At 53.3% G+C, this 22,329-nt stretch overlaps 10 protein-coding genes; 7 read left to right on the top strand and 3 right to left on the bottom strand.

The window, feature by feature from the left end:
• Positions 1–1,493: 1,493 nt before the first annotated feature.
• On the bottom strand, positions 1,494–3,194 carry RCC_10891 (uncharacterized protein; the record flags this gene model as incomplete). The annotated part of the gene is made up of 1 exon (XM_023776117.1): positions 1,494–3,194. The coding sequence occupies one exon, from the start codon at positions 3,192–3,194 to the stop codon at positions 1,494–1,496; it is 1,701 nt and encodes a 566-aa protein (XP_023631885.1).
• A 3,256-nt stretch (positions 3,195–6,450) lies between these two features.
• On the top strand, positions 6,451–8,133 carry RCC_10890 (uncharacterized protein; the record flags this gene model as incomplete). XM_023776116.1 has 2 exons in its annotated part: positions 6,451–7,373; positions 7,422–8,133. 2 exons carry the CDS (start codon positions 6,451–6,453, stop codon positions 8,131–8,133), a joined length of 1,635 nt encoding a protein of 544 aa, XP_023631884.1.
• A 228-nt stretch (positions 8,134–8,361) lies between these two features.
• Positions 8,362–9,285, top strand: RCC_10889 (related to COQ3-enzyme of ubiquinone (coenzyme Q) biosynthesis; the record flags this gene model as incomplete). Its single annotated transcript, XM_023776115.1, has 1 exon — positions 8,362–9,285. One exon carries the CDS (start codon positions 8,362–8,364, stop codon positions 9,283–9,285), a length of 924 nt encoding a protein of 307 aa, XP_023631883.1.
• A 1,114-nt stretch (positions 9,286–10,399) lies between these two features.
• Positions 10,400–11,468, top strand: RCC_10888 (uncharacterized protein; the record flags this gene model as incomplete). XM_023776114.1 has 2 exons in its annotated part: positions 10,400–10,903; positions 10,959–11,468. 2 exons carry the CDS (start codon positions 10,400–10,402, stop codon positions 11,466–11,468), a joined length of 1,014 nt encoding a protein of 337 aa, XP_023631882.1.
• Positions 11,469–12,205: 737 nt separating this feature from the next.
• Positions 12,206–14,041, top strand: RCC_10887 (uncharacterized protein; the record flags this gene model as incomplete). Its single annotated transcript, XM_023776113.1, has 1 exon — positions 12,206–14,041. The coding sequence occupies one exon, from the start codon at positions 12,206–12,208 to the stop codon at positions 14,039–14,041; it is 1,836 nt and encodes a 611-aa protein (XP_023631881.1).
• Positions 14,042–14,848: 807 nt separating this feature from the next.
• Positions 14,849–15,643, bottom strand: RCC_10886 (uncharacterized protein; the record flags this gene model as incomplete). XM_023776112.1 has 3 exons in its annotated part: positions 14,849–15,060; positions 15,124–15,504; positions 15,598–15,643. 3 exons carry the CDS (start codon positions 15,641–15,643, stop codon positions 14,849–14,851), a joined length of 639 nt encoding a protein of 212 aa, XP_023631880.1.
• A 1,247-nt stretch (positions 15,644–16,890) lies between these two features.
• RCC_10885 (related to oxidoreductase, short-chain dehydrogenase/reductase family) lies at positions 16,891–17,838 on the top strand (the record flags this gene model as incomplete). Its single annotated transcript, XM_023776111.1, has 1 exon — positions 16,891–17,838. One exon carries the CDS (start codon positions 16,891–16,893, stop codon positions 17,836–17,838), a length of 948 nt encoding a protein of 315 aa, XP_023631879.1.
• Positions 17,839–18,181: 343 nt separating this feature from the next.
• On the top strand, positions 18,182–19,003 carry RCC_10884 (related to flavin-nucleotide-binding protein; the record flags this gene model as incomplete). XM_023776110.1 has 2 exons in its annotated part: positions 18,182–18,236; positions 18,309–19,003. 2 exons carry the CDS (start codon positions 18,182–18,184, stop codon positions 19,001–19,003), a joined length of 750 nt encoding a protein of 249 aa, XP_023631878.1.
• Positions 18,915–21,599, bottom strand: RCC_10883 (uncharacterized protein; the record flags this gene model as incomplete). Its single annotated transcript, XM_023776109.1, has 1 exon — positions 18,915–21,599. The coding sequence occupies one exon, from the start codon at positions 21,597–21,599 to the stop codon at positions 18,915–18,917; it is 2,685 nt and encodes an 894-aa protein (XP_023631877.1).
• A 245-nt stretch (positions 21,600–21,844) lies between these two features.
• RCC_10882 (uncharacterized protein) lies at positions 21,845–22,329 on the top strand (the record flags this gene model as incomplete). XM_023776108.1 has 4 exons in its annotated part: positions 21,845–21,870; positions 21,947–22,040; positions 22,154–22,214; positions 22,268–22,329. 4 exons carry the CDS (start codon positions 21,845–21,847, stop codon positions 22,327–22,329), a joined length of 243 nt encoding a protein of 80 aa, XP_023631876.1.

Here is a 22,329-nt window from a genome sequence, read left to right as displayed (position 1 = left end):
TAGATTTCCCTGGGCTCGAGCAGCTCATTCAGCCTTACAGCACCTCTTTGTATTGATGGTTGTTCATATGCACAAGAGTCATCTCGAGCATCCTAGCTCTAGTGCGTTAGTAGCGAATCAATGTTCGCAAGACCACTGCGAAAGCGGATCTTCGGCTAGGAGGAATAACTTTCAATCCAAAGCTTTGAGAGCAAAGCTTGGGGTACACCCGCAGACTTTCATGGTCAGGCTAAGGTATTCGTCTGACTCTTACCACGAGTGACTTTTGTTTGATTTTGGCCGCTTTGGGAGTCATTTGCAGCTAGACTGAGCACCCTGCATCAAAAAATGAGCGATACCTACTCGTCGTGGTCGCAGTAGCTGATATAGGACACTGCCAGGCCATCTACCGAGCAAGAGGAAGCGAAGACTTGTTCGACATGAGCAGTTGGTATAACACTCATTGTTTGGAGAGATGTGTCGGTGAGTCTTGTTTTTCACATTAATCGCCTGGCGACGGTGTCTGGCTTGTTTGGGGAGACTTCAGGCTCTGTAGCACATCCGGGTTCCGTAGAGATACGGAATTGTAAATGACTCGCTTGTCGAACTCGAGTCATTGTTGCCGGCACTTTGTACTACGTACTGCCGGGCTCCTCCTTGCTCGTCAACCTGCAGCCATGCATCAGGTTTCAGCATGATCCCCAACGCGCCGTTCTCCCCGACGCTAGGGATAGAGATGTTCGAAAGGTGACTCCACACCACCAATTCGGTGCATCTGGACTTTCTATCAAGGTGGATGGGGGCAATGTAAGCACTAGTATTATATTTTGTCCTGCCTCTTTCCTAGCGCTGTCACAGTTGCACAGCTAGATGAGGACCAAATTCAGATCCAGAAGAATAAAGCAAAACACCGGCCGTTACGTGGCTCCCTCCTAATGCCTGCGCCTTTCCCAATTCCTATGGTATTCTCGGCAACATGACTAAATGACCCGAATGCGCAGCGCGAAACCAGTTGGTGCGTATCCAACACGTCCAACTTCGCATAACAATACAGAAAGCCTCCGAATGCAAACAATGGCATCATGAGAAAAGCAAAGGCAGTGACAAGCGGCCCAAAGTTCCAAACCCGAACAGAACTCCAGCTCCGCGATAGAAGATTTTTCGGTTCCAAACAGATACGCTATGTTATGCAAGCTGGCTTGAAGCACGGCGGGTGTTCATAATACGGCTGAGTCCGTTCAAAGATCGGTACGTTTCGTCCAGTGATGAAGCAAAAGCAAGTTGTTCGCCAATCCCGTTCTCCTGAGCTGGATATACCAGCAAGGTGATGTGATCGTTCGGTGCGCCAATGAAAAGTAACAAACGCCAGATACCATGTCCATGCAAAGGGGGAATCTCGCAATCGTAAAAAGGACAAACATGGTTCGAGTAAATAAATGGGCAGACTCTGTGACGCCGGTGTGCGCAGGAGGATCGTTGTAAGCCCGTAAGTGCAAGTGGTCAAGGAGTGTAGTTCACCTCCGTGGCGGAAATTCTGAATAGCTATTGTTCCGGCTTTCCCGTCCGTAAACTCCCGGCATGTTAGGCGGAATCCCACCCGAGTATGCATTGCGGCTGAGCTGATTGTTGAATTCGGGTGGGTGCACAGCGTAAGGTGGAGAAAACATGCCATCTACACCAGTGGTGGGAGTTGCACGGTAGTTCGCACCGTTTAATAGACCAGGCGGCTGGGAAAGACCCGGCGGAGGCCCAGAAACAGAGCTGAAACCATTCATCGGGCCCGCATAGCCGGCTGACATAGCCTGGGGTGACATGGCGGCACCGAGCCCCAAACCATTTGGCTGGCCGGCACGGACTCCGAGAGGGTTCTTCGAAAAGCTGAGACGGATGCCACCCTTGACGCTGTTGTGCAACGGGTGGCCATAAAGATCGTTGAGGGCCTTGGTTGCGAAAGAGATGTCGTCAAATTCGACAAAACACATGGGACCATTCTGCTTGGTTCGGAAGCACAAGCGCTTGTACCCGCGCTGCTTGATGAACAAAGCCTTGAGCTCGTCTTCCGAGGTATTGATAGGCAGGTTCCCGACATACAACGTATTGCAAGGAGGGTTCTGGTCTGCAGGATTGACCGGAGGGTATTGCGGCTGTGGAAAGCTTTGCATATACGAGCCATTTGTAGCAGCGTTGGAGAAACTTCCAGAGGGCATCTGGTGAGATGAGGCATGCTGCATCAAGCCGTTGCCGCGAGGAGTCGCGAAACCATTTGGTGAGGTAGCTTCGAACTGCATTGAATTTGCCGAGCCTAGCGAGAGGCTTGTCATGCGGTGGGCCAAAACTTGGGGGTTGGTCGACCTGCGGGATGAGGGTTGCTGGCCACTTTTGGCATACCTAAGCGGATCCTCAAGTAACYCGCGTGTCTCCTCGTCGGCGGTGTCGTCGTTGATCATCGATTTACCGGAGACGCGGTGTCCATTGGTCAGTATCGGTTGGGGCGAGAAGAACGACTGCATGCGAGTACCGTGCTCTGAGTATGAGTAGTCGTTATTGCCACCGGAGCCTGGAGTCACGAGAGGCGGAGAGTGCTTGTCCACTGACTGAAACGTACTCCCAAATCGTGACCTGCCCAATGAAAAGGGACCATTGGAGTTATTGGAGGACGTGGAGCTTGTCTGTGTTCGCGCAGCAGTCCCGTCGATCGTGTTGCGCCGTTGATCCCCAAATGACATGGCAGAAGAGTCGTAGATTTCCACGATCAAGCTTGCGTCCTTGGACATGTTCGGCTTGCCGTTCAGCGATTGTATGGCCTGAATAGCGTTTGTCCTCGTCTGCAGACGAACAGACGCAGCTTTGAAGTTGGCTTCGTCCGAAGGCAACCATTGCACGTCAATGAGGCCGTCAACGAATGTCAACATGGTTGTGATATCCTCTATGGTTGTGTTCTTCGATAGCTTGCGGATTATGATCGAGGGAGCCGCATCAAACCCTGCGGGATCTGATGAACTGGCGGCAAGGACTGGCATAGCGCCATTTCGATCTAGTGGATGTCGCTCTGCTGTTGGCGAGGTTCCATATACATGTGCGTTCGCAGCCGTCGAGGCTTTGTTGAACACGTCTAACTTAAAAGGTGTCGGCGACGCGCTGCTCGAGCCGAAATGGCCGGGGTGCATGTACATTGTCGGATGGTTTGATCGGAGGGCAGTGTTGCTGTTGGACATGTCGCCCACGGGTGAAATGATTGGGTGGTTTGCAGCTATGGTTTCGTGTCTATACAGTCGCGATAGCCGCTCGGGTCCGCGATCGGACAGTCTTTACGCTGGAGCCGCGGCGGCCTCTTTAGTGGCCTGGATGTAGCTTTGGGATGACTGGACACGTCGTCGTTGCGCATGCGCCAGAGAGATATAGCATGTAAGTGAGAGGGACGCCCGCGGAATTTCGGATGCGCCGGGCGCGAGCAAGATGTAGTCGGGAATCACGCGCGACGACGCGCGCGAGCTGAGCTGAGCGAGTGAGCGCGAACGCGGATGGAGCAGCGGGCGCGAGTGCGAGTCGAATCGGAGGCGGACGAAGTCACAGTTACAGGGCACACGACGAGCGCGGACGGCTGGCTCTTTGCGACCGCAGGCGATGCGGTGGGCGATGTTGTGCGGCCACGAGCTAGAATATGCTTGCGAGGTCGTGTCCGGGCTGGCGGCGCGTTGGGATCGCGAACGGAAGCGTCGCCGAGGTTGATTGTGGGAATTGGGATGCGATACGGATCGTGATGGAATCGTGCGGGAGTGCAATGTGAGAGATGTCGGTGGTGACTCGAGATGTAAAGGCCGGCCTACCACTTTAGTGGGAGTCTTGCGGGAGACCTTCAAGCTGCAGCTGGGAGCCTGCGACGAACGAGCGAACCGGCCAACCATGGATGTGGTCTGCGAGATACAAGGTTCGAATCTAATCGATAAAGTGGCTGAGAACCTTATTTTTCCCAAGAGACAAGCAACCTGGCACCAGCTCGTGGGGAACCCCGAGCATACTTAGAACGTCGAGTTGGGACGAGGGAGCTTCTGGCAGGTCGCAACAGCCACAACGCTGATACTGTGATAAGGTAGCCACCGTTGTAGCGCCAGTCATTGCTCGCCGACTGCCGCTGCTGCTTGTCTCCCGCCATGTTCAAGGCGCCCTCGCTGTCGTGAAACGAGCCGCTGCCGCAATGCTCCGCAGCAAAAAAGGTACTCCTCGTGTTTAAACACAATTTCACAGCAGGACCCTCTTCAAACCCTAACAGCCCACCGGCGCATCTCATTGGCCAACATGCCACCAGTGGAGCACCACGGCTCAGCGAGCAGTGGCTCCCATTGATCTGCTGATGGACGGGGTTGGCAGCGAGACGCCACGATACTTTTCGCCCTGGCGGCAGACTTGACAGCACAGACCGGCACCCGAGGCCGTGCATACAAACTTGGCCCGATCCCCAATGGTCCTCTGCCAGAAAACCACAACGCCGGAAAGCGTTCACTGGGCGCCAAGTTCCGTTATCCGTCGGCGGTAATGGTGCAATCCCTATATCGAAGTTCCAATGTGTTCTCGCTCATCGACCGGACACCCGCATGTGCTGATGCCCGATGGAAGCACTGTACTAGTCGCCTTCATCCTTTGGACACGGTCAAACCTCGTCAGCGCTCGCATGGAGTAGCGAACCACGTGCCGGCCGTCGTGTGACACAACACAAGACAAGCCTCTCGCGAGCAGACTCCACGCCCATAATCTTCACTTTGCTAGGAAAAGACCCCGACATGCAGGCTTCMAACGCTCCAAACCGCTGCCCGCTRGAATCAAGTCTTGCCTCGCAGCCAATGGAACAGAACGCTCATCCCACAAAAGATCTCGACAACGGATATCTCGGCATCTTGCAGCTAGATAACACAGCACCCGTGCTCGGATCTAGAGCCGAGCGGAGAGCCGAGTCCGCGAGAAGTCCTGTACCCAAGTACTGCATCTCCTGTCGAGTGTGGTCTCCGATGCGTCGCCGCGGGAACACCGTGTGTGTCATTGGCATTCTATACCTGAAGCAAATGTGAAGCTCAGTCGAGACCCTTTACATACTTGCCCACTCACATTCTCCTCTCATTCCATGTCACCGACGGCATCTGGTCGAGGTCACAGGAGACGAGGCAGCCATTGTGGCTGTGGCAGAGTCGTTCAACAGCGCCCGGGTCCCAAGCGAATATCGGGAGAGCGAGATAGCAGAGCTAACAGTACAATGCGCACTCAGTTTGCCTTTGCACATGCAGCTTCGGCTCAACAGCGCAGTCTGCTTGTTGCACGGCTTAATCAAAAAGCACACTGCTGACATTCGTGTACGGTAGGGAATATGGCAACATTACTGCGGCTGAGGATGGTTGGCACAGGTCCGAGACGCCGTATGCTCATGGCCTCTATCCTGCGTAATGACGAYAGATGGTTGCCTTCTGCGACGACACATGTAACAGTGGGCCATGCGCATCAGCCTCTGTGGACTGATCGCCTTTTGCTCGTACTTTGTGTGTCGGGAGGTACTGCAATCTTTCGGATGCTTGTTTGGAGTCTAACCACGTGGACGGACAATTCTCATCATCGAGCTTGAGACTCTAGGGTGGAAGCAGGCTGTACACGATGGACAGAAGCCGTCTACTTTGCTGAGAACACTGTCATCGGTGAGTCAACAGGCCAAAAGGCTCCCCGCTGCTACCTTAGTATCACCTTTTACATGCATAACAGCCGACGTGTACAGAACAGATTCCGGGTCATGTTCAGGATCGGCAGTACAGCGTCTCTTTGCATCGGAAGTTATTCTTTACAGCCAAAGATTTGCTTTCGATGCAGTTCTGGGAGAATCCATCGGCTGTTGCCAGGATTCTCGAGAGGACTCTATAGGTCTGAACAACCTCCGATGCAAAGAGATGCTGTAACTTAGAGACACATTGAGAGAAACGAAGCCCCAGCGAGCAAACGTGAATCCATTGGGGCGATGCGCGCTTCCTCACGCTTGGCAACGCACGGACGTTACGTGCCAGCGCTTAAGTATCGACAACCTCACCACCTGGCACAATACAGAACTTCGATGTACGATCATCGCACGGTCGTTGAGGTGTCTCYGGGTAGTCATTGCCCATAAAACACTCTTTGCAACATGGCTGTCCACCTCAGTGGAGAGTATTTTTCGTAAATGGCCTGCATCTAGGTATGAGCGTTTGTTGGAAAAGATGTGTAGCCCGGCAGCGACTCGACGCGAATTCTGGTTCGTCAGGCCTGCATCAACTGCAGAAGTTATCACTCCTGCTGCCGCCAACCGTCAGGAAGCGCCTTGCGTAGGATAAAACGGCAAGTCTAACGCGAAATCGCTGGTAAAGATGCTTGGGGTGCACTGKGCATGCTGTCTTCTTCACATCTTCAATCTTTCTTTCAGTACTTGCGCGCCTTGGACCTTCTTCACCACACCTCTCCCTAATGTACAGAACTCTCTTGCCATGGCTCATCTTGGTTGGCCACTCCGTCAGTCTCTGCACCTCTCCGCCAATCATTGTCCCAATAACCAGCGTCCAACTCTCGAATGGGAACTCCCGACGAGGCATCTTCGGAACGGTCGGAACACCTGCACAGAATGTCTCTTTCATGGTACACACCTATCTGAATGACACCTGGATATACAACGCTACCGATTCCTTCTGCGACAGCCAAACAGTAGATCAGTGCCTCACCTATAGAGGTGGCCTCCTGGACACTGAGAAGTCAACAAGCTACTCACACGAAGAAGACGTGTATGCTGCAGGAGGCGACCCTAGCGACGTGGCCCAAATGCCGGTCCCTCACATCCGGTACAATGCTTGGGCGACGGATACATTGACTATGGGGAGCGCATCTCTCTCGACTTTCCCCATCGGCATGCCAGGACTGGACTTCGGCGGAGACTTTGACAGCCAGGCAAACTTTGGTCTAGGTCAGAACTCTACATTGTTGCAACGTCTCAAAGACGACGGTCGTATCGCTTCGCGATCATGGTCGTACTGGTGGGGCGTTGAAAATGCACTGTCCAGGTCGGCTATGGATGGTCATCTAATACTTGGCGGGTACGACGCCGCAAAGGTAGTTGGTGTACCTTTCACACAGCCGCTGCGCAATGCTTCATTGGCTTGTCGTTCCGGGATGATACTCCCAATCAGCAATCTACTGCTTAACTTCCCAAATGGTACCTCTAGTGATCTGAATCCGTCAGCGGTTCTCACGGCATGTCTGCAACCAGACTTTCCATCTATCATGACCGTTCCGGCCGAACCATACTGGTGGCGATTCCAGGACGTTACCGGAACACAATTCTCGAACAAGTCTTTGGGCACGAATTGGTTTGTGCCCGTCTTCCCATCCTCGAACGTGTGAGTTAAGTATCTGTCAACTCTGGAATTCGATACTGACTTTGCCAGATACGCGGGAGATCTTGAGATACAGATTCAAGGAGGCCCAGCCATCAACATTCCCAACGACGTGCTGGCGGTTCCAAACGAGTACATCGACGAATCTGGTGTTGTGCAGCACAATGACTCTGCTGCAGACGTGCTCTTTAGCCCTATCGATGGGAATAATATCGACGATCAACTCATCATTGGCAAACAATTCTTTTCTGGTGCCTACCTGACTGTCAATCTTGACAACCAAACTTGGAGTATCTGGCCAGTAAAGGCAACGACCGATACCCAGCTCACCACCATAGGCGAGAGCTGCGATGATGCTACGAACTCTACGACCATCGCTCAACCCGACGATTCTGCGGAGTCAAGAACCGGTACAATATCGAATGGTGTAATAGCAGGGATAGCAGTCGGCGGTAGCTGTGTGGTAATAGCCCTGGTCATCCTCATCGTCTTTATGATAAGAAAGCGTAAAGCGAAGCGGACATCCGCTACCAATCTGGCTGCCGCTGATTTCGGGAGTCGCTCCAACGATGACCGGGTTTGTTCTGATAAATCGCAGTATTTTGCAATCAGGCATGGGACTGTGCAAGAGATGGCCGGATCTCAGACGGTACCATATGAGCTGGGCTCGGAAGTCAAGCCGGTAGAATTGGGGCACAATGGTTGGAATGGAAGGAAAAGCTCGCGACACCATGCTGTCGAGCTGCCTGCCACGCGGCACTAGCTAATATCTGTATAACATGTCCTCTTATGATAATTGACGGAGTGTGCTGCTTCGTTGTCATGATACATCATCGCGTTTTGGCTCAAGTTTCCAGTGGGTCCCCGGGATCCCTTGATCCGGAGCTCAGTCCGTTGTTCGTAAAGCTCGTAATCAAGGTGAGGCGTGCAGCTGTCATTCACTTCAACTTTCGTGAATCGTGGAAGAACCTCACTTCCTCCAACACCCTCCATGATTACCGCCCGCCTGATGGCTCTTCCGAGCAGTATTCGCTGTCTCGCTTTCAGAGATTTGAGCCACACGCCAGCTGCCCACATTCTCCCTCTCAGCGCCTCGATCGGCAGCCAACGCGGATATGCGACGTACAATACCAACGCGAGCGCAGCGCCAAGCTCCGTCAATGCCACCGAGGTCTCTCATTTCAACACGTTGGCCTCGTCCTGGTGGGACCCTCACGGCTCCAGTCGTCTGCTCCACCTGATGAACCCGTTCCGCCACCAGTTTATCCGACAATGCCTTGCCAACGACCCATCCCCACCTATGCACAAGCTCAAGATTCTCGATATTGGTTGCGGTGGAGGGATTTTTGCAGAGTCAGCTGCCAGACTACAAAACACGGCATCGGTCACGGCGATAGATCCGACGCCAGAGGTCATTGCGGTTGCCAGGAGACATCAGCGGACTGATCCACTGCTACTCGAACCCGGACGTCTAGAGTACAAAAATATTCCCATTGAGCAGCTTCCACTCCCAAAGTCACCAGGTGAAGGATACGWCATGATCTCATTGTTCGAAGTGATTGAGCACATTCAGAATCCCTCGCCGTTTCTGTCATCCATCCTCCAACATCTCAAACCAGGTGGTTGGCTTATAGGATCCACTATTGCCAGGACCAATACAAGTTGGTTCACGACCAAGTTCATGGCCGAAGAAGTGCTGAGAATGGTCCCACGAGGCACGCATGAATGGAGCCAGTACATTCAGCCTAGTGAGCTGCGGAGTTGGGCGAGGGCGCAAAGTGAGTTGGACGTAGTGGTTGGTGGCAATGGGTGGCAACAGATGGGCGTAGTCTACGTACCAGGTTTTGGCTGGAAGGAGGTGAATGGAAGTGAAGATTGGGGGAATTACTTTTTCGGCGTGAGGAAGGCAGATTGAGAGATGAAAAGCGCCACTTCGCACGCCACGCTTCTACCACAGCACCCAAATCGCCCAAATACCAGCTGCAATTACTCGTGGATTCCTCCACCTCGGGATAYAGTATGTGGCGGCCTCACGCTCGTGCTTCCAGCCCCTTCAGCGTGCTGAAGCTGGCCTCGGTATCGCAAGGTATGAAACACCTCGCCACCCACATTAGCAAACAGTGTTGATCCCGGTCCCTTGAAACGTAGTTTCTACAAAGCTTATATCGAATTTACGTCGGGAAGTGGTATGGGCTTTGGTTTAGCGCCTGGAACGCTTGCTTCCGAGGCAGTCAGACTGTGTCCATCACTACGGAGCTGCACATTTGGTCCCTTTATGATGCGCATGGCCGTGTCCATCACCACCAAGCCGCATTTTTGGTCCCCTAATGATGCACATGGCCCTGGCCCCTGCTTTATGCCTCAGTCGAAAGGTTTCATAATCGACTACCCTAAAGGATAGACACAGGAAGATCCCCAAAAGGGTAGACGCAGAGTGCCACCGCATGCTGTCTCTCCTGAATTTACTGCTTACCCCTTGGCAAACTGCATTGACAAAAAGGCTAAATCTGCCACCGCTTGAAGAGTCCGCCGTCTGCTCGACCAAGAAACAAACGAGCCTTGGAGTATTGATATGGGGCACAATGGAGCGTTAAAATGATGTCAGCACCTTCTAGAATATCAACGTCTGTCTGCAGCGCTGTTCGAAACACCGTTGGGTCAAATCTCAATGCCATGCCCCGGATTTCGCGTGAGCCACACTAAACCAGCCATTGAGTCGATCAGTACGCCAGCGGAGCTTACGGGCGTTAATAGCATTTCGATAGCAAAAAGTTAAGCTATGATCTGCGAACTTCATGATCATCCAGGGCAAGGTTTCGAAGGCGTCAAAAATCTCCTCTCCATACTCAAGCGAAATGGTCCAGGCCTCCATCATCCTGCTACTTAATGTCGAAGAAATCCCACACAACATTCTTTCGACATCAACAACCCACACTCTTTACAGTCTCACCCACTTTACCACACTCTTTACAGACTCTTCAGTCATCACTTCTTCATTCTTTACATTTCCCATCATCCAGCCAATCAAAATGCTCTCTTCCATCTTCGTCGCCGTTACTGGCCTTGCGACTGTTGCGCTCGGCGCTCCGGGATATGGTGCCCCAGCCTATGGAGCCCCAGCTTATGGCGCTCCCGGTCAATCCCAATCTATGAGCACGACTTCTGAATCTTCGGCATCCCCCACCATGGGCACGGCCTCCCCCACCATGAGCACGGCCTCCAAGTCGTCGTCCATTGTCATGAAGACCATGTCTTCGTCATCTATGTCGAAGAACACCATGACATCTTCGTCATCCATGTCGAAGATGACTTCGTCGGCATCCATGTCGAAGAACACTTCTTCCACCATGATGTCGATGACCAAGCCAACAACCTGCCCAACCAGCTGCCAGACCAAGACCATCACCAAGTCGGCCTCCGCTACCACCTGCCCAACCACCGGCAATGGTAACCCTACCACCATCACGGTGACAAGCACTGCTACCGCAACTAGCACCCCTACCGCCTCTTGCGGCGCTGCTCGCACTGCAAACGTAAGACCCTGATCATCCTCATTTCCTCCTGCTCGGCAACTAACATACGCCACAGTTCGATGACATCCCTCTCGGACTCATCAACACCACGCAGCTTGCTTTGTACGAGGGTCTCGACTACTCCGCCCTCGACGCTGGCGTTCTTGGCAATGCCCCTCTTTTGGGCCTGAAGGCACACTCTGGCGAACAGGTCGTTACTTTTGGCCCAACCACACTGCTGTTGCAGGGCAAGCCAATGCTGTTCCCCGTGGGCTCCAACTTCTTCAACTTCCAGAGCTTCTACTTCGGTTGTGTTGCTGCTGCTTCCACCACCGTTGCCAGCGTCGCTCTCCCATGCACCATCAACGTCGACGGGTTCCGTGACGGCCAGCAGGTCGCTACCCAGAGCTTCAAGTTCACCCCCAACATCTTGGCATTCGGCGGCAACAACATGATGCAGGCAACTCTCTCTGCGGCTTTCACCAACCTGGAGCAGGTCACCTTCTCCAGCTCTGGTCTCTTGGCTGTTGCCGACCTTGTCGCACTTGACGACCTCGTCTACCAGACCTGCTCTTACAAGCCATAGATTTGAGAATCACTTACGAATCTCAGTCTTGGTTGGTGTTTACGGGTCTTGGTGGTGATGAGGGAAAAGTGCACGCGAAGTGAAGGTGTTGGATGGAATTGATATTGTTTGATTATTGGAGTCGAGGGAAATGCTTTTGTACTTATGACTTGTATGTAACTCTTGTACACATGGATGTGTTATCACTACTGCCGCCTCATTTCGCTTTGCCGTCTTCTGAGGAATCTTTCATTGCTCGTATTCTCTCTTCGAGATGCCAATGATTTATTTCTCCACCCTTTCTACTGCCTCTCGTTGTTCACTGGATTTAGGAGGTTTTCCGTACGATCAAATGTATGCTCTGGGTACGATCAAATGTATGCTCTGAGTGACCCTCACTTGTCAGTCAGTCACATTTCCTCTCCAAACGCAGTTATCATGCATTGACAACTTAAGCGACATATACATTCCGCTTGTTGATCGACTACAGTGAAAGTGCTGTGAAAGGACTACCCCAACGATCGATTGCTTGCTATCACTCAGAAAATCCGGGACCTGATGTCGTGCAGTTCGATGCTGCATGTGGAAGCAGGGAGTACGGTACCTCGATGCCGGCGGCGATCAAATTGCGATGGGTCGGGGTTCGGTCCGCACGTTCCGAACCAACACCCTGTGAAACAATGCAAGGTAGGGCAACCTACCTCCTCTGTCCGTCAACGTCAATCGCGACTTGGAACATCGCTCCATGCAATCGCATCATGGCCGACGATGCAGAGGATCGCTCTTCATCGCCAGCGCCCGCCTCAGACGATAATGACGAGGATGTTGCGGCCAACGGGCTGGTCGCGACGCGTAGAAAGCGTGCAACGGCGGGCAACTTGTACGCGACGCTGCGGCAGAACCTGGACGATGAGGAACTGCAGCGCGAACTCATAGCCGACGAGGAAGACGATGAAGGGGAATACGAAGGATCTGACAAGGAAGATGATGATGCCGCCATGGAAGAGTCGAGCGACGACGACGATGCGGGCCCCGCCAAGGAGGGCGAGAAGGAGGATCTCGATGGCGAAAAGGAGCTGCAGCGAGCAGAGCGTGCAGCTGCCAAGAAGAAACGCAAGTTCGATGAGGTGCGGATGCGGCTGCCAGCGAAGAAGAAAGTCCGCTTGGCCGATGATGTGGAGTCGGCGCCGAAGCCCAAGAAGAAGAGCGAGCGGTCCAACTGGCTTCCAACTGCAGCCGATCAGCCCTCACGCCAGTCAACGCGAGCCTCTGCCGTGGCCAACCGCGAGCATGTACATGAGAATCTGAAGGCTTCAACGAAGCGCTCGGAGAACCAGAAGAAGATCATGAAAGTACATCAGGAGCGCCAGAAGGAGCGTCAGATGAAGGAACTGACACAGGAGGAACGCATGCTTAAGGCGGCACGAATCGAGAAAGAGACGATGCGTGACTTTGGCAGATGGGAACGGGAAGAGGCCGAGAAGCAGCGAGTCAGGGAGGAGATGGCGGCTGCGAAGCGGAGAAAGGTGATCGAGGGGCCTGTTATCCGACACTGGAGTGGGAGTGTGCTGTGGGAGGGTGATGACATCAAAGTGAAGCGAATGCCGGAGCCGAAGGTGGTGGATGTGGACGTGGAAATGGAGGACGCCGCAGAGGAAGATGAAAAGGCAGAGGGAAACGCTGGAGCTGAAGAGGCTGTTCCTTTAAAGGATCCCGATCAACAGAACGGTGATGCTTCGGCGGCGGCCTCTACTTCTCAGCCCGACATGGTTATCCCACAACCGCAAGCTCCATGGCTCGCAGGTATCCACGATTATGCATCCCAGCAAGGTTCGACTTCGCAGCCAAATCCGATCTACATACCGAGTGCGCCCGCATTAAACATAGTGCCATTGGTCTCACAACCACAAAGCGCACCGATTCCTCCGCAGGACTTTCAGCCTACTCAATCTGTTCAAACATTACCCCTGGCACCAAATCAACCACCAACGTATCACGGCTGGACACCCTCTCACCAGGCCCCTCTCGGTCCGTACCAGCAATTTCAAATTCAACCGCAAGCACCGCCACCGCCTCCACCACCTCCTCTCCGCGAGCAAGCTCAGCGCAGCCTGATCATTTTGGACCAATTCGAATCCTTGGAAAACATGCCCACGGTCAGTCGACGCTCCAAAGCTGCCGCCAAAGATGGTGCATCATCCACAGAGCCCACACCTCTCGCCACAGTCTTGATTCCAGACTGTTACCCCACACTCTCCCACGAACAAGACCGGTACCTGCTATCGCATAAGCTACGCAAGAAACAGGGCTCAAAGACTGGCGAGGTGACATTCTTTTTCCCTCCCGCTCCGGAAAAGGAGAGGTGTGCTCTTACGAGCTGGCCGGCCAAGTACAGGGATCCCAAAACAGGCCTACCTTATGCTGATCTGAGTACTGGGAGGATGTTGCGGAGGCTGTTAGACGGTGGATGTTTGTGGAGTGGTTTCCTGGGTGCCTGGGTCGGTCCAAGCTACGGCAAGGTGGGGCGAGCTGCTAGGGGTGTTCCTGATGGATTTTCGGGTGCCCCCAAAGATATCAAGACRGAGGGATCTTGAGGGTGACGGTGCCTAGTCCTCGATACTGGAATTGAAAGTGGCGCTAGTTGAAGATCGTAGCTTGTGGTTGCATTACCACTTCCGAGGCTGGACGAAAATCACGACGACCGAAAGGTCTCTCCGTGGCAGTCGTGCGTGCTGCGATGAATCCAAAAGGCCCATACCCCTTTTGAAAGCGCATGCGCGACATCCCGCCGCTCATGGCCCTGTCCAATTCATTCCGTTTAATTTGGTGGAAGGGAACTTCGAGCTTGTGGTGGTAGTACCAGGAAAACAAATCCACTAGCTAGCATACCAGCCAACGCCGTATCGCAGACTAAATGAGATAATGCCACAATCTCGCAAGAGGGCTTGAATAGGGGCATCTGGACAGTCATGGTCTGCCTTTGGCTATCATGAGTGATTCTCGTCATGTTTCAACACCCTTCGGGCGTCTGCTGTTCTGCCACATGAACAGTCTTGTTTCATTTGGAACGGCCGGCAGTAGAGGAGATAGAGACGTCAAAGAGTTTACTCTAACTGAAGCTTACATGTATGTGCAATCTTCAGCAGTGGCGTCATCATTATCAAGTTTCCGAACATCGTTCGGGCGTCTGCCACTCGCGTTGATGCTGCACATCACGAATAACCATTCATAGACCTTTACCGTGGAAAAGAGAAGAACATGTCAGAAGAAACTCTCTACGAGCCAATTCGTAATCATTTTCATCATCATATCGTACATACATAAAATTTATACAATCTTAAGCGAAGCGAGGCATTCAACCTCGTGTGATTAAAGATCATCAATTCTGTTGTTTTCAACATCTAATCCTCCTTGACGGCCGCGACAGCAGTCTCCTCMGAGATGACAGGGGTACCGTCATGCTTGCGCTCGATTTTGCTGCTTCCGTCCAGAGGCTGGGCGAATTCGCTGATGCTGATGGGAGCCCTTGTCGTGACGCCCTCGTACTTGGAAGCTTCGTGGACGACCTCGTGAACGGGGATGACCTTGTGGGTGACGGAAGGCTTGATGACCTCTGTAATGAAAATCAGTAGATGCACTCAAGCACACGAGCTCGAAGCGAGGAGCTAAAACGAACCCTTTTCAATCACGGGCTGGATGACCTCGTGGACGTGGYGGTGCACATGCTCGCCAACCTTGGTCTCGTCGGTGACAGTCTTCTCCTGAATCTCCTCATCGGTGGTGTTCTCAAACGCTCTTCGGTCTGCCTCCGCCTTGGCTCTGATCTTCTCTGCCTCGGTGTCGTTGTTGACCTCACGCTCAATCGTGTCCGCAGTGACCTGGTCATGCTTGGTGGCCTCAATCTCCTGATCTTGCAGGGGCTGGACGGTGGTGTGGTAGTGGTCCTGGTGGACTTCACGGTCGACCACGGTCTGCTCCTGGGTCTCATGTAGCTTCTTGACGTGCTCGTGCTGGACCGCGGGGGCTACCTCCTGCTCAACAGTGGTGTCCTTCAGGCCTACAGTAGCTTCGTCAACGTCTGCCTGATCGGCTGGAGCGACGGCCGGAGCGACTTTCTGGTCGACTTCGYCCGTCCTTGCTTTCTTCGAACCTGCATTGGACAGAAGCTTGTTGATTGCTGATGAAGCGGCCTCCATTTTGTTCGTTTGTAAGGGGGTGGTTTGGTTGGTTTGGGGTTGGTTTGGGGGATGTTATGAGAGGTGGAATGAGAATGCTAGATTTTTAATGAATAGTAGAATGGGCGGCACATGAAAGCACCTCTTATACACACAAGGGCATCGTCTTTACAGATGACCTCATACACGATGAGATCCCACCGTCCAGATCACAACGTGGGAGTTGTGCAGAAACAAGAACATGGCCAGACTAGTTGAATGGTTCCGTTGACGCCACCGCCTATCGCCATCGCTCCAGGCCAGACATGCCGACCTAAATGGGTCTTGAAGGACGATCATGTGTGAGCACGCATCAGAGATCCGCCCTAAATGCCGTAGCAGTGTGGCTAAGCTGCTGCAAGGCGAGGTCACGGCGGCGTTGAATCCTAGACGCGAGATGCGCTGGGAAACCTGTTCGCCTGCCAAGAATGACGACGACCTACCGAAAACTCGCATTCAATGTCGCCGCCACACACACACCACTTCAGATGGGATTGATGACGAGAACCCGGAATGTCGCGATGAACAATCACGGCTATCTTCGAGCTATCGTTCGTCGCATCGGAAGCTGCAGCACCCTTGTGAGTTCGGTAGTTGTGCAGTGCTGTCGGGCCCGACCGCTGAAGGTCCATCCAAGTCGGCCAGCATGGCCTTGCACTTGCACTGTTGTTGCAAGACCTGGATCAGTGTGTTGTACTTCAATTGCAGGGCTGCTCCCTTGTCAATGGCGAATAATAATGCCTGCTGTACCCAGCCATGATCCTTGGAGTTTGCGTTCGGCGGCCATTTCCCCCCATCTACAGCCCCCGTCCTGTATCCGGGAGAGCGGGAAGTCCCAACCAGACCACGTTAATTGTCGACAGAATGGAGTGCGCAGATTGGATGGAGACCTCCCTGTCCCCTCAGCCCGCTTGCTGGGTGCGGGACCACCTCTGTCCGAGTGTGAAGAGGAGGTGAGGTAGGTGACATTGGCTGCCAAGGACGTGAGGATGAGGAGAATCCCTCCCAGCCAAGGTGTCTGCCGCTGTTTATCCATTCCATCACCCATGGACGCTACCGGGGCGAATGAACAAACGCACCTCATCACCATGGATTCTCGCAACTCAAGTGTGTGCGGCGTATCCCGTAGCAAAACCAACCCCGTTAGTCTTTCACGCCCTGAAGGAAAAAGACAATTCAAGCCCATGTCGAGCGTCCTGAGAAAGACACACCCTGGATGAGATTCCAACATGGCGACTACAACATTCGACCCAGCTAAAGACATCCCGAACTTGAAAGGAAAAGTCCTCATCATAACTGGAGGAACCGCAGGAATCGGTCGAGCAACAGTTCTATCATTCGCAGCCCACCAACCCGCCCACATCATCTTTACCGGGAGATCACAACCTTCAGCAGAAGCAGTCATCTCAGAATCATCTTCCGAACACCCCTCAGTCCCAGTAACATTCATAAAATGCGATCTCGCCTCCCTGTCTTCAATCCAAACCGCGGCCCGCCAGATCGTCTCAAAAGTCACCCGCATCGACATCCTCATAGCCAACGCTGGAGTCATGGCTCTTCCCCAAGCCCTCACAGAAGATGGCTACGAGATCCAATTCTGCACAAACTTTTTGGGACACGCACTCTTGGTGAAACTTCTAACCCCCCTAATGCAAACCACAGCCAGAATCCACGGAGACGTTCGAATAGTCTGGGACAGTTCCATCGTCTACATGATCCATCCCCTTGGAGGAATTCAATTCGACACACTCCAAACCATACAAGCAGACATGTCCCCTACTTCAGGAAATTGGATTCGATACAGTCAGTCAAAACTCGCAAATCTGCTATATGCGAGAGCTTTTGCGAAACATCACCCGGAGATAACTTCTGTCGCTATACATCCTGGGATCGCGTATACGGGATTGATTGAATCGCTTAGCTGGGCGGAGAGGATTTTTGTCAAAGCTACGACGTTTTGGATGGCTGTTCCTCCTGATCAGTGTGCGTATAATCAGCAGTGGGCGGCGACTGCGCCTTTGGGTGGAGGAATTATGCAAGTTGAAAGTGGTAGGTATTATGAACCTGTTGGGAGGAAAGCGTGGTTACTTCGTCGGGCTGGTGATGATGGGTTGGCTGAGAAGCTGTGGGAGTGGACGCAGGAGGAGTTGAAGCCTTTTGAACTAGCTGCGTCTTGATCTCTAAGGATGTGGGTTCTTTATTCACTTGGGGTGATGTTTGAACATGACTCTGCACGTCATGACTCGATCTCCCACGCAGTGGTCAAGGAGTAAATAGCAACGGCTGTAAACACCTCGCTTCCAATTGGACGTGACAGAGCTGTGGGGCTGTCTAAGMAACATCCATTCGAGGAAGGTGCTGCCGATGCAGCTATAGACAGCTATCTTGAAGCAAAACAACACATACGCACGCCCTTTCTGTACTGCAGACAAAGTGACTCAAAGGGCGTACACAAAGCATCTTTGACATCGTATAAGACACCCGACATTCCACTTCACTCTCCCCATCAGCACCCACACAATGGCATCTTACACACCGGACGCAAGGAGCAAAGGCGTTCGTCTACCAAAGAGGAGTCAGTGAACGAAACATCCATCGTCATCTTGTAATAATGCATGCAATACATCAAACTCTGACACAATCCCAGCAACCTACGACCAAGAACTCATCCATGGAATCGTCAACCAAACCCCGATCCTGCACGTCTCATTCAACGCCCCACCAAAAGATGGCCCTCAATTCCCAACCATACTCCCCATGCTAGGTTCCATTGACACATTCTCTTCCGACTCGGAAGCTCATCTCTACCTCCATGGTTCTTCCGTGGCTCGCTTGTTCCGCCTGACAGAAGGGAAGGAGATCCCCCTTTGTGTTGCGGCTACAATTCTGGACGGCTACGTCCTTGCTTTGGCACCTTTTCACAACAGCTGCAATTATCGGTCGGCTGTTGTGTTCGGCTATGGATGCATAGTCAGCGACCCCGAAGAAGTTCAATTCGCTTTACGATCCATCACCAACAAGTCCGTTCCTGACAGGTGGGAGAATTCTCGGGCTCCGCCGACAAAGCCGGAGATCACGGCAACGGGAGTCTTGAAGGTCCGCATTGAGACTGCCTCTGCCAAGGTACGAATGGGTGGCCCGAGTGACGAGAAGGCCGACTTGCAGAATGCAGAGGTCATAGACAAGACTTGGATAGGCGTGGTGCCGACGTATCTAACTCTCGGCGAGCCCATCGCTGGCGAGTATAACAAGGTCAAGCAGGTGCCGGAGTATATCGCAGACTGGGTGGCAGATGCGAACTCGATGGCGGAGCAGAAGGCGATTGATGCTGTTGAAGACTAGCGGTTGTGCGGCGGTATGGTGGTGGTGTTCTATTCCTCAAGACCCGTGGGCTGCGAGTACGTTGCGAAGGGAGTCGGAAGGGGCTGAAATGCCAGATCTTGCGTCTCGCAAGCCCATTGGGGCGTGATGGCAAGTAAGGAACGCGGCGATTGGCGAGAAGTCGAGCGTAAGCAAGGACATCTGCGTACTCCATACGCTGCTGGCTGGCTTGACGTTGTTGACCGAATAGAGCCACGACGAGTTTCGGGTGGTTCGATGGGTCATCGTCCGTGAGGGTCTGTGACAGCTCAGGAAACAGCTCTCCTTCCCAAACGTGATTGGCATGTCGAACGTAGTGTGCCAGGGTTAAACGGTTGTGGCGTTTTGTCTCTACGTTCACTGCTTTGGTCGAGTATGCTGGTCCAAACAAGATCCACATTCGCAATAGAAACGCCCTTTTGGCGGTCTCCGGTCTCGTGTAAATGCCGTAGTCGCGAAGCTTGCGGAGAAGCGCCAGCCCTTTCGCCCACGGTTCGCATGGCGGGGTGACCTCGCCTTCCGGCGTAGGGCGTAGCAGCCTATCCTGGCTCGCGTGCCTAAAGCCCCATGTGACTATGGCTTCGCGCATTTGCCGGTTGAAAAAGAATTGTAGGTCTTCCGCAGGTTCTCGCCACCGCCTTTCCCTTGTGTCGTAGTACGCAGAAGCGCGAGAAGAGTACCAGTGAGCCAGCCATAGGACCAGGCGTTCTAGCTCGTTCCACTTGTGCATCATGCCGTATCGCTTCAGAACCTCTTTCCAAAGGACGGCCTTAACATATCCTCCATTGGTGGCGGTGAAAATGTATGCATTGGTTGTGAATTGTAACGGGTTGAGGATGCGTGCTTCGAATCGAGGTTGTGAAGGGCCCAGGCCGCGACGCCTCGCAGGAAGTATGTAACGTTGAAGGAACGTAAGTGTTCTCTTGCTGAAGACCATTGCAGAAGCCTGCATCTGTTCCGCGGTGCRAGCAACAGATCTATAGTCGCGCTTCAATATGTACTGCTGTAGCAATCTATTCCAGGCCCTTGAGTGGGCTACATGGCCTGTTAGCGACAAGGCCATCAGAGTGAGATGCGCGTTGGTCCAATCATCATTCTGTAGGAAGGTGTCCAGTAACAGCTCCTGCGTGGTGGCGTCCTCGTAAGACTCTGGATGTTGATCGCTGGCGAGGAGGGCGTCATAAAGCTGAGCAGATCCTTCCAAAGTGATTTTCTGCATCAGACGTCCATATATCGACTGGTCAATTCCGATGCCACAAGCTTTGAGATCGCTGAGCTTGTTGCTGAGAACTACACTATTGCCAGCCTTCAGCGCCATTTCACGAACCGCGAGCGCACCAAGGTTGTCAACGCCAAAGAACCCAAGGCCTGTGATGACCAGATCGAGGGAAAAGGCATGCGTAGCAAACATCTTCGCGACAAAGCTATCGCTGACTTCCTTCGGCTTAATGCCGTGAACGTCGCCGACCAATGTAGACATGGTAGCACGAGTCAAAGGTGGGAATCCTGCCTGATCAGGAGATGGCCCCGTGGACACCACGGCGGGCCGGTCACGCTGGTTGTGGACCATAGGAAGCGATGCGTCGCCATCCAATTCAAACAAGCGCTGTACAGCAGGATCGGCATAAGTCTCTCGGTCAGGGCCGTCGCCATGTTTCAAGAAAAGTCGATGCCAACGCAACGCCTCCTTGTCGCCTTTGTACTTCAACAATGCAGGCACATAAAAGCCATACAGCCCTCGCTGCTGACTGCGGACGTACATGAATTTGAAAGCGATCCGCGCTTCATAGTAGGATGCCGTGTGGACGAAGTCTGGCACCAAAGCATTCCATTGGATAGGGATGTTGTCAAAATCTTTGCAGAGTCTCTCATGCCAGTGCCGTGCGGAGGGCGGATTGACTCGTATCCAGCGACCGACAACACACCTGTGCAAGCCATTGTATAGACCTGACTGGGCGTAGAGGTCCCGGGCATGATCCATAACATTGCGTAAAAGGCGGTCGTGACGGTCATCCAGCGGCCAACGTATGCCCGCGTGAATGAAAGTGGTCCACAAAACGTCTGCTTCGTTGCCTTTGATGGGAAGGTCGATGTCCCGCCTCCTCATCCCTCTCCACACATCCAGCACACCCCCAAAACCATCCACACGCTGTCGGYATTGCAGCAGCTCCGCCCATAGTTTGAGGTTTCCTTGGTTCTCGGGTCGATCGACAGCAAGCTCGCCCACTGCATGCCCGGCGGCTACATCGGCTTGACGGCKCAGGGCTCGAATCGCCTCTCCTGGTGGTGTGGATGGTTCGAAAAGCTGTGCTCCCGAATTGAGAGAGATTCGCAAGGCAGTTTCGTTGGATTCGTCCCGAGTTGCCTTGTCCGTCTTTCCCATCGTCCATTGGCGGTCCTCTTTGCTCGCATCGGCGGTGTGGCGACTGCGGAAATCGATTCCACTGGTTCTCAACGAGTGTTTCCGTCGATTCGGGATGCGTCTCGTAGGAGCATAATCATCCGTGGCAGCAACAAGTCTGCGCAAGAAGCAGAGCGTCTGGCGTCTCGCTAGCCATCGCTCACAGGCCACGGCCATTTCTCGAAGCGCGTCAAATGTCGGCCTCGATCTGGCGCYATTGCATCTGCATCCGTTAAGGCGGTCTTGTCGGAATGGCTGAGATGTTGAAGTATCAATGGATGGATGGGAAGCTCTTCAAAAACTAAGGTACCTTAGCTCCGATGCGCTCGGTGGACGGCAACTTCCGTTCACTTCACTCACCTGCAACTGCACCACCACCGTCCTCTGCGATCGCACTGTAACCATCCCACAACACAGCCATCATGCGTCCAACACTCATCAGACAGGCGTGAGTAGTCCCCCGTCACATCACTCGGTCCGTGACCATCTCCGTGTCTGCAATGGCTGACAATGCTGCGCTCCAGATTCCCCAAGTTCCCCGGTCTCAATCGCCGCAACAACGTGCCCAAGTGGCAGGAGATTCACCAGGCCCACGATGGCGTAAGGCAATGGAACAAGGTACGCAAAAGAGACGTGTTCGTGGGAGAGTCGAGGGAGGAATTGGATCCCAGACGGGCGTGAAGCTGGGAAGGGCACACACACCTCTGCAGACGCTGATGTCTACTTTCCAGGGCCCGAACGCCAAGTACATGCTCTACCCGTACTACGGCGTTTTGATTGCGACTACCGCTGGTGCGTATATGCGGTCTCAAGAGTGGACATTCAGACACTGACAATCACTGCAGCCACTCAGTACATGATGATCCGCATGGTCTTTGGACACAAGACCCCCTTCGGTTCGGACTAG

This window comes from Ramularia collo-cygni, assembly GCF_900074925.1.
Source record: "Ramularia collo-cygni strain URUG2 genome assembly, contig: RCC_scaffold25, whole genome shotgun sequence".
NCBI classification, from domain to species: Eukaryota; Fungi; Ascomycota; class Dothideomycetes; order Mycosphaerellales; family Mycosphaerellaceae; genus Ramularia; species Ramularia collo-cygni.
Note: the sequence above shows the minus strand (reverse complement) of the source record. Positions and strands in the feature narration are given on the sequence as shown.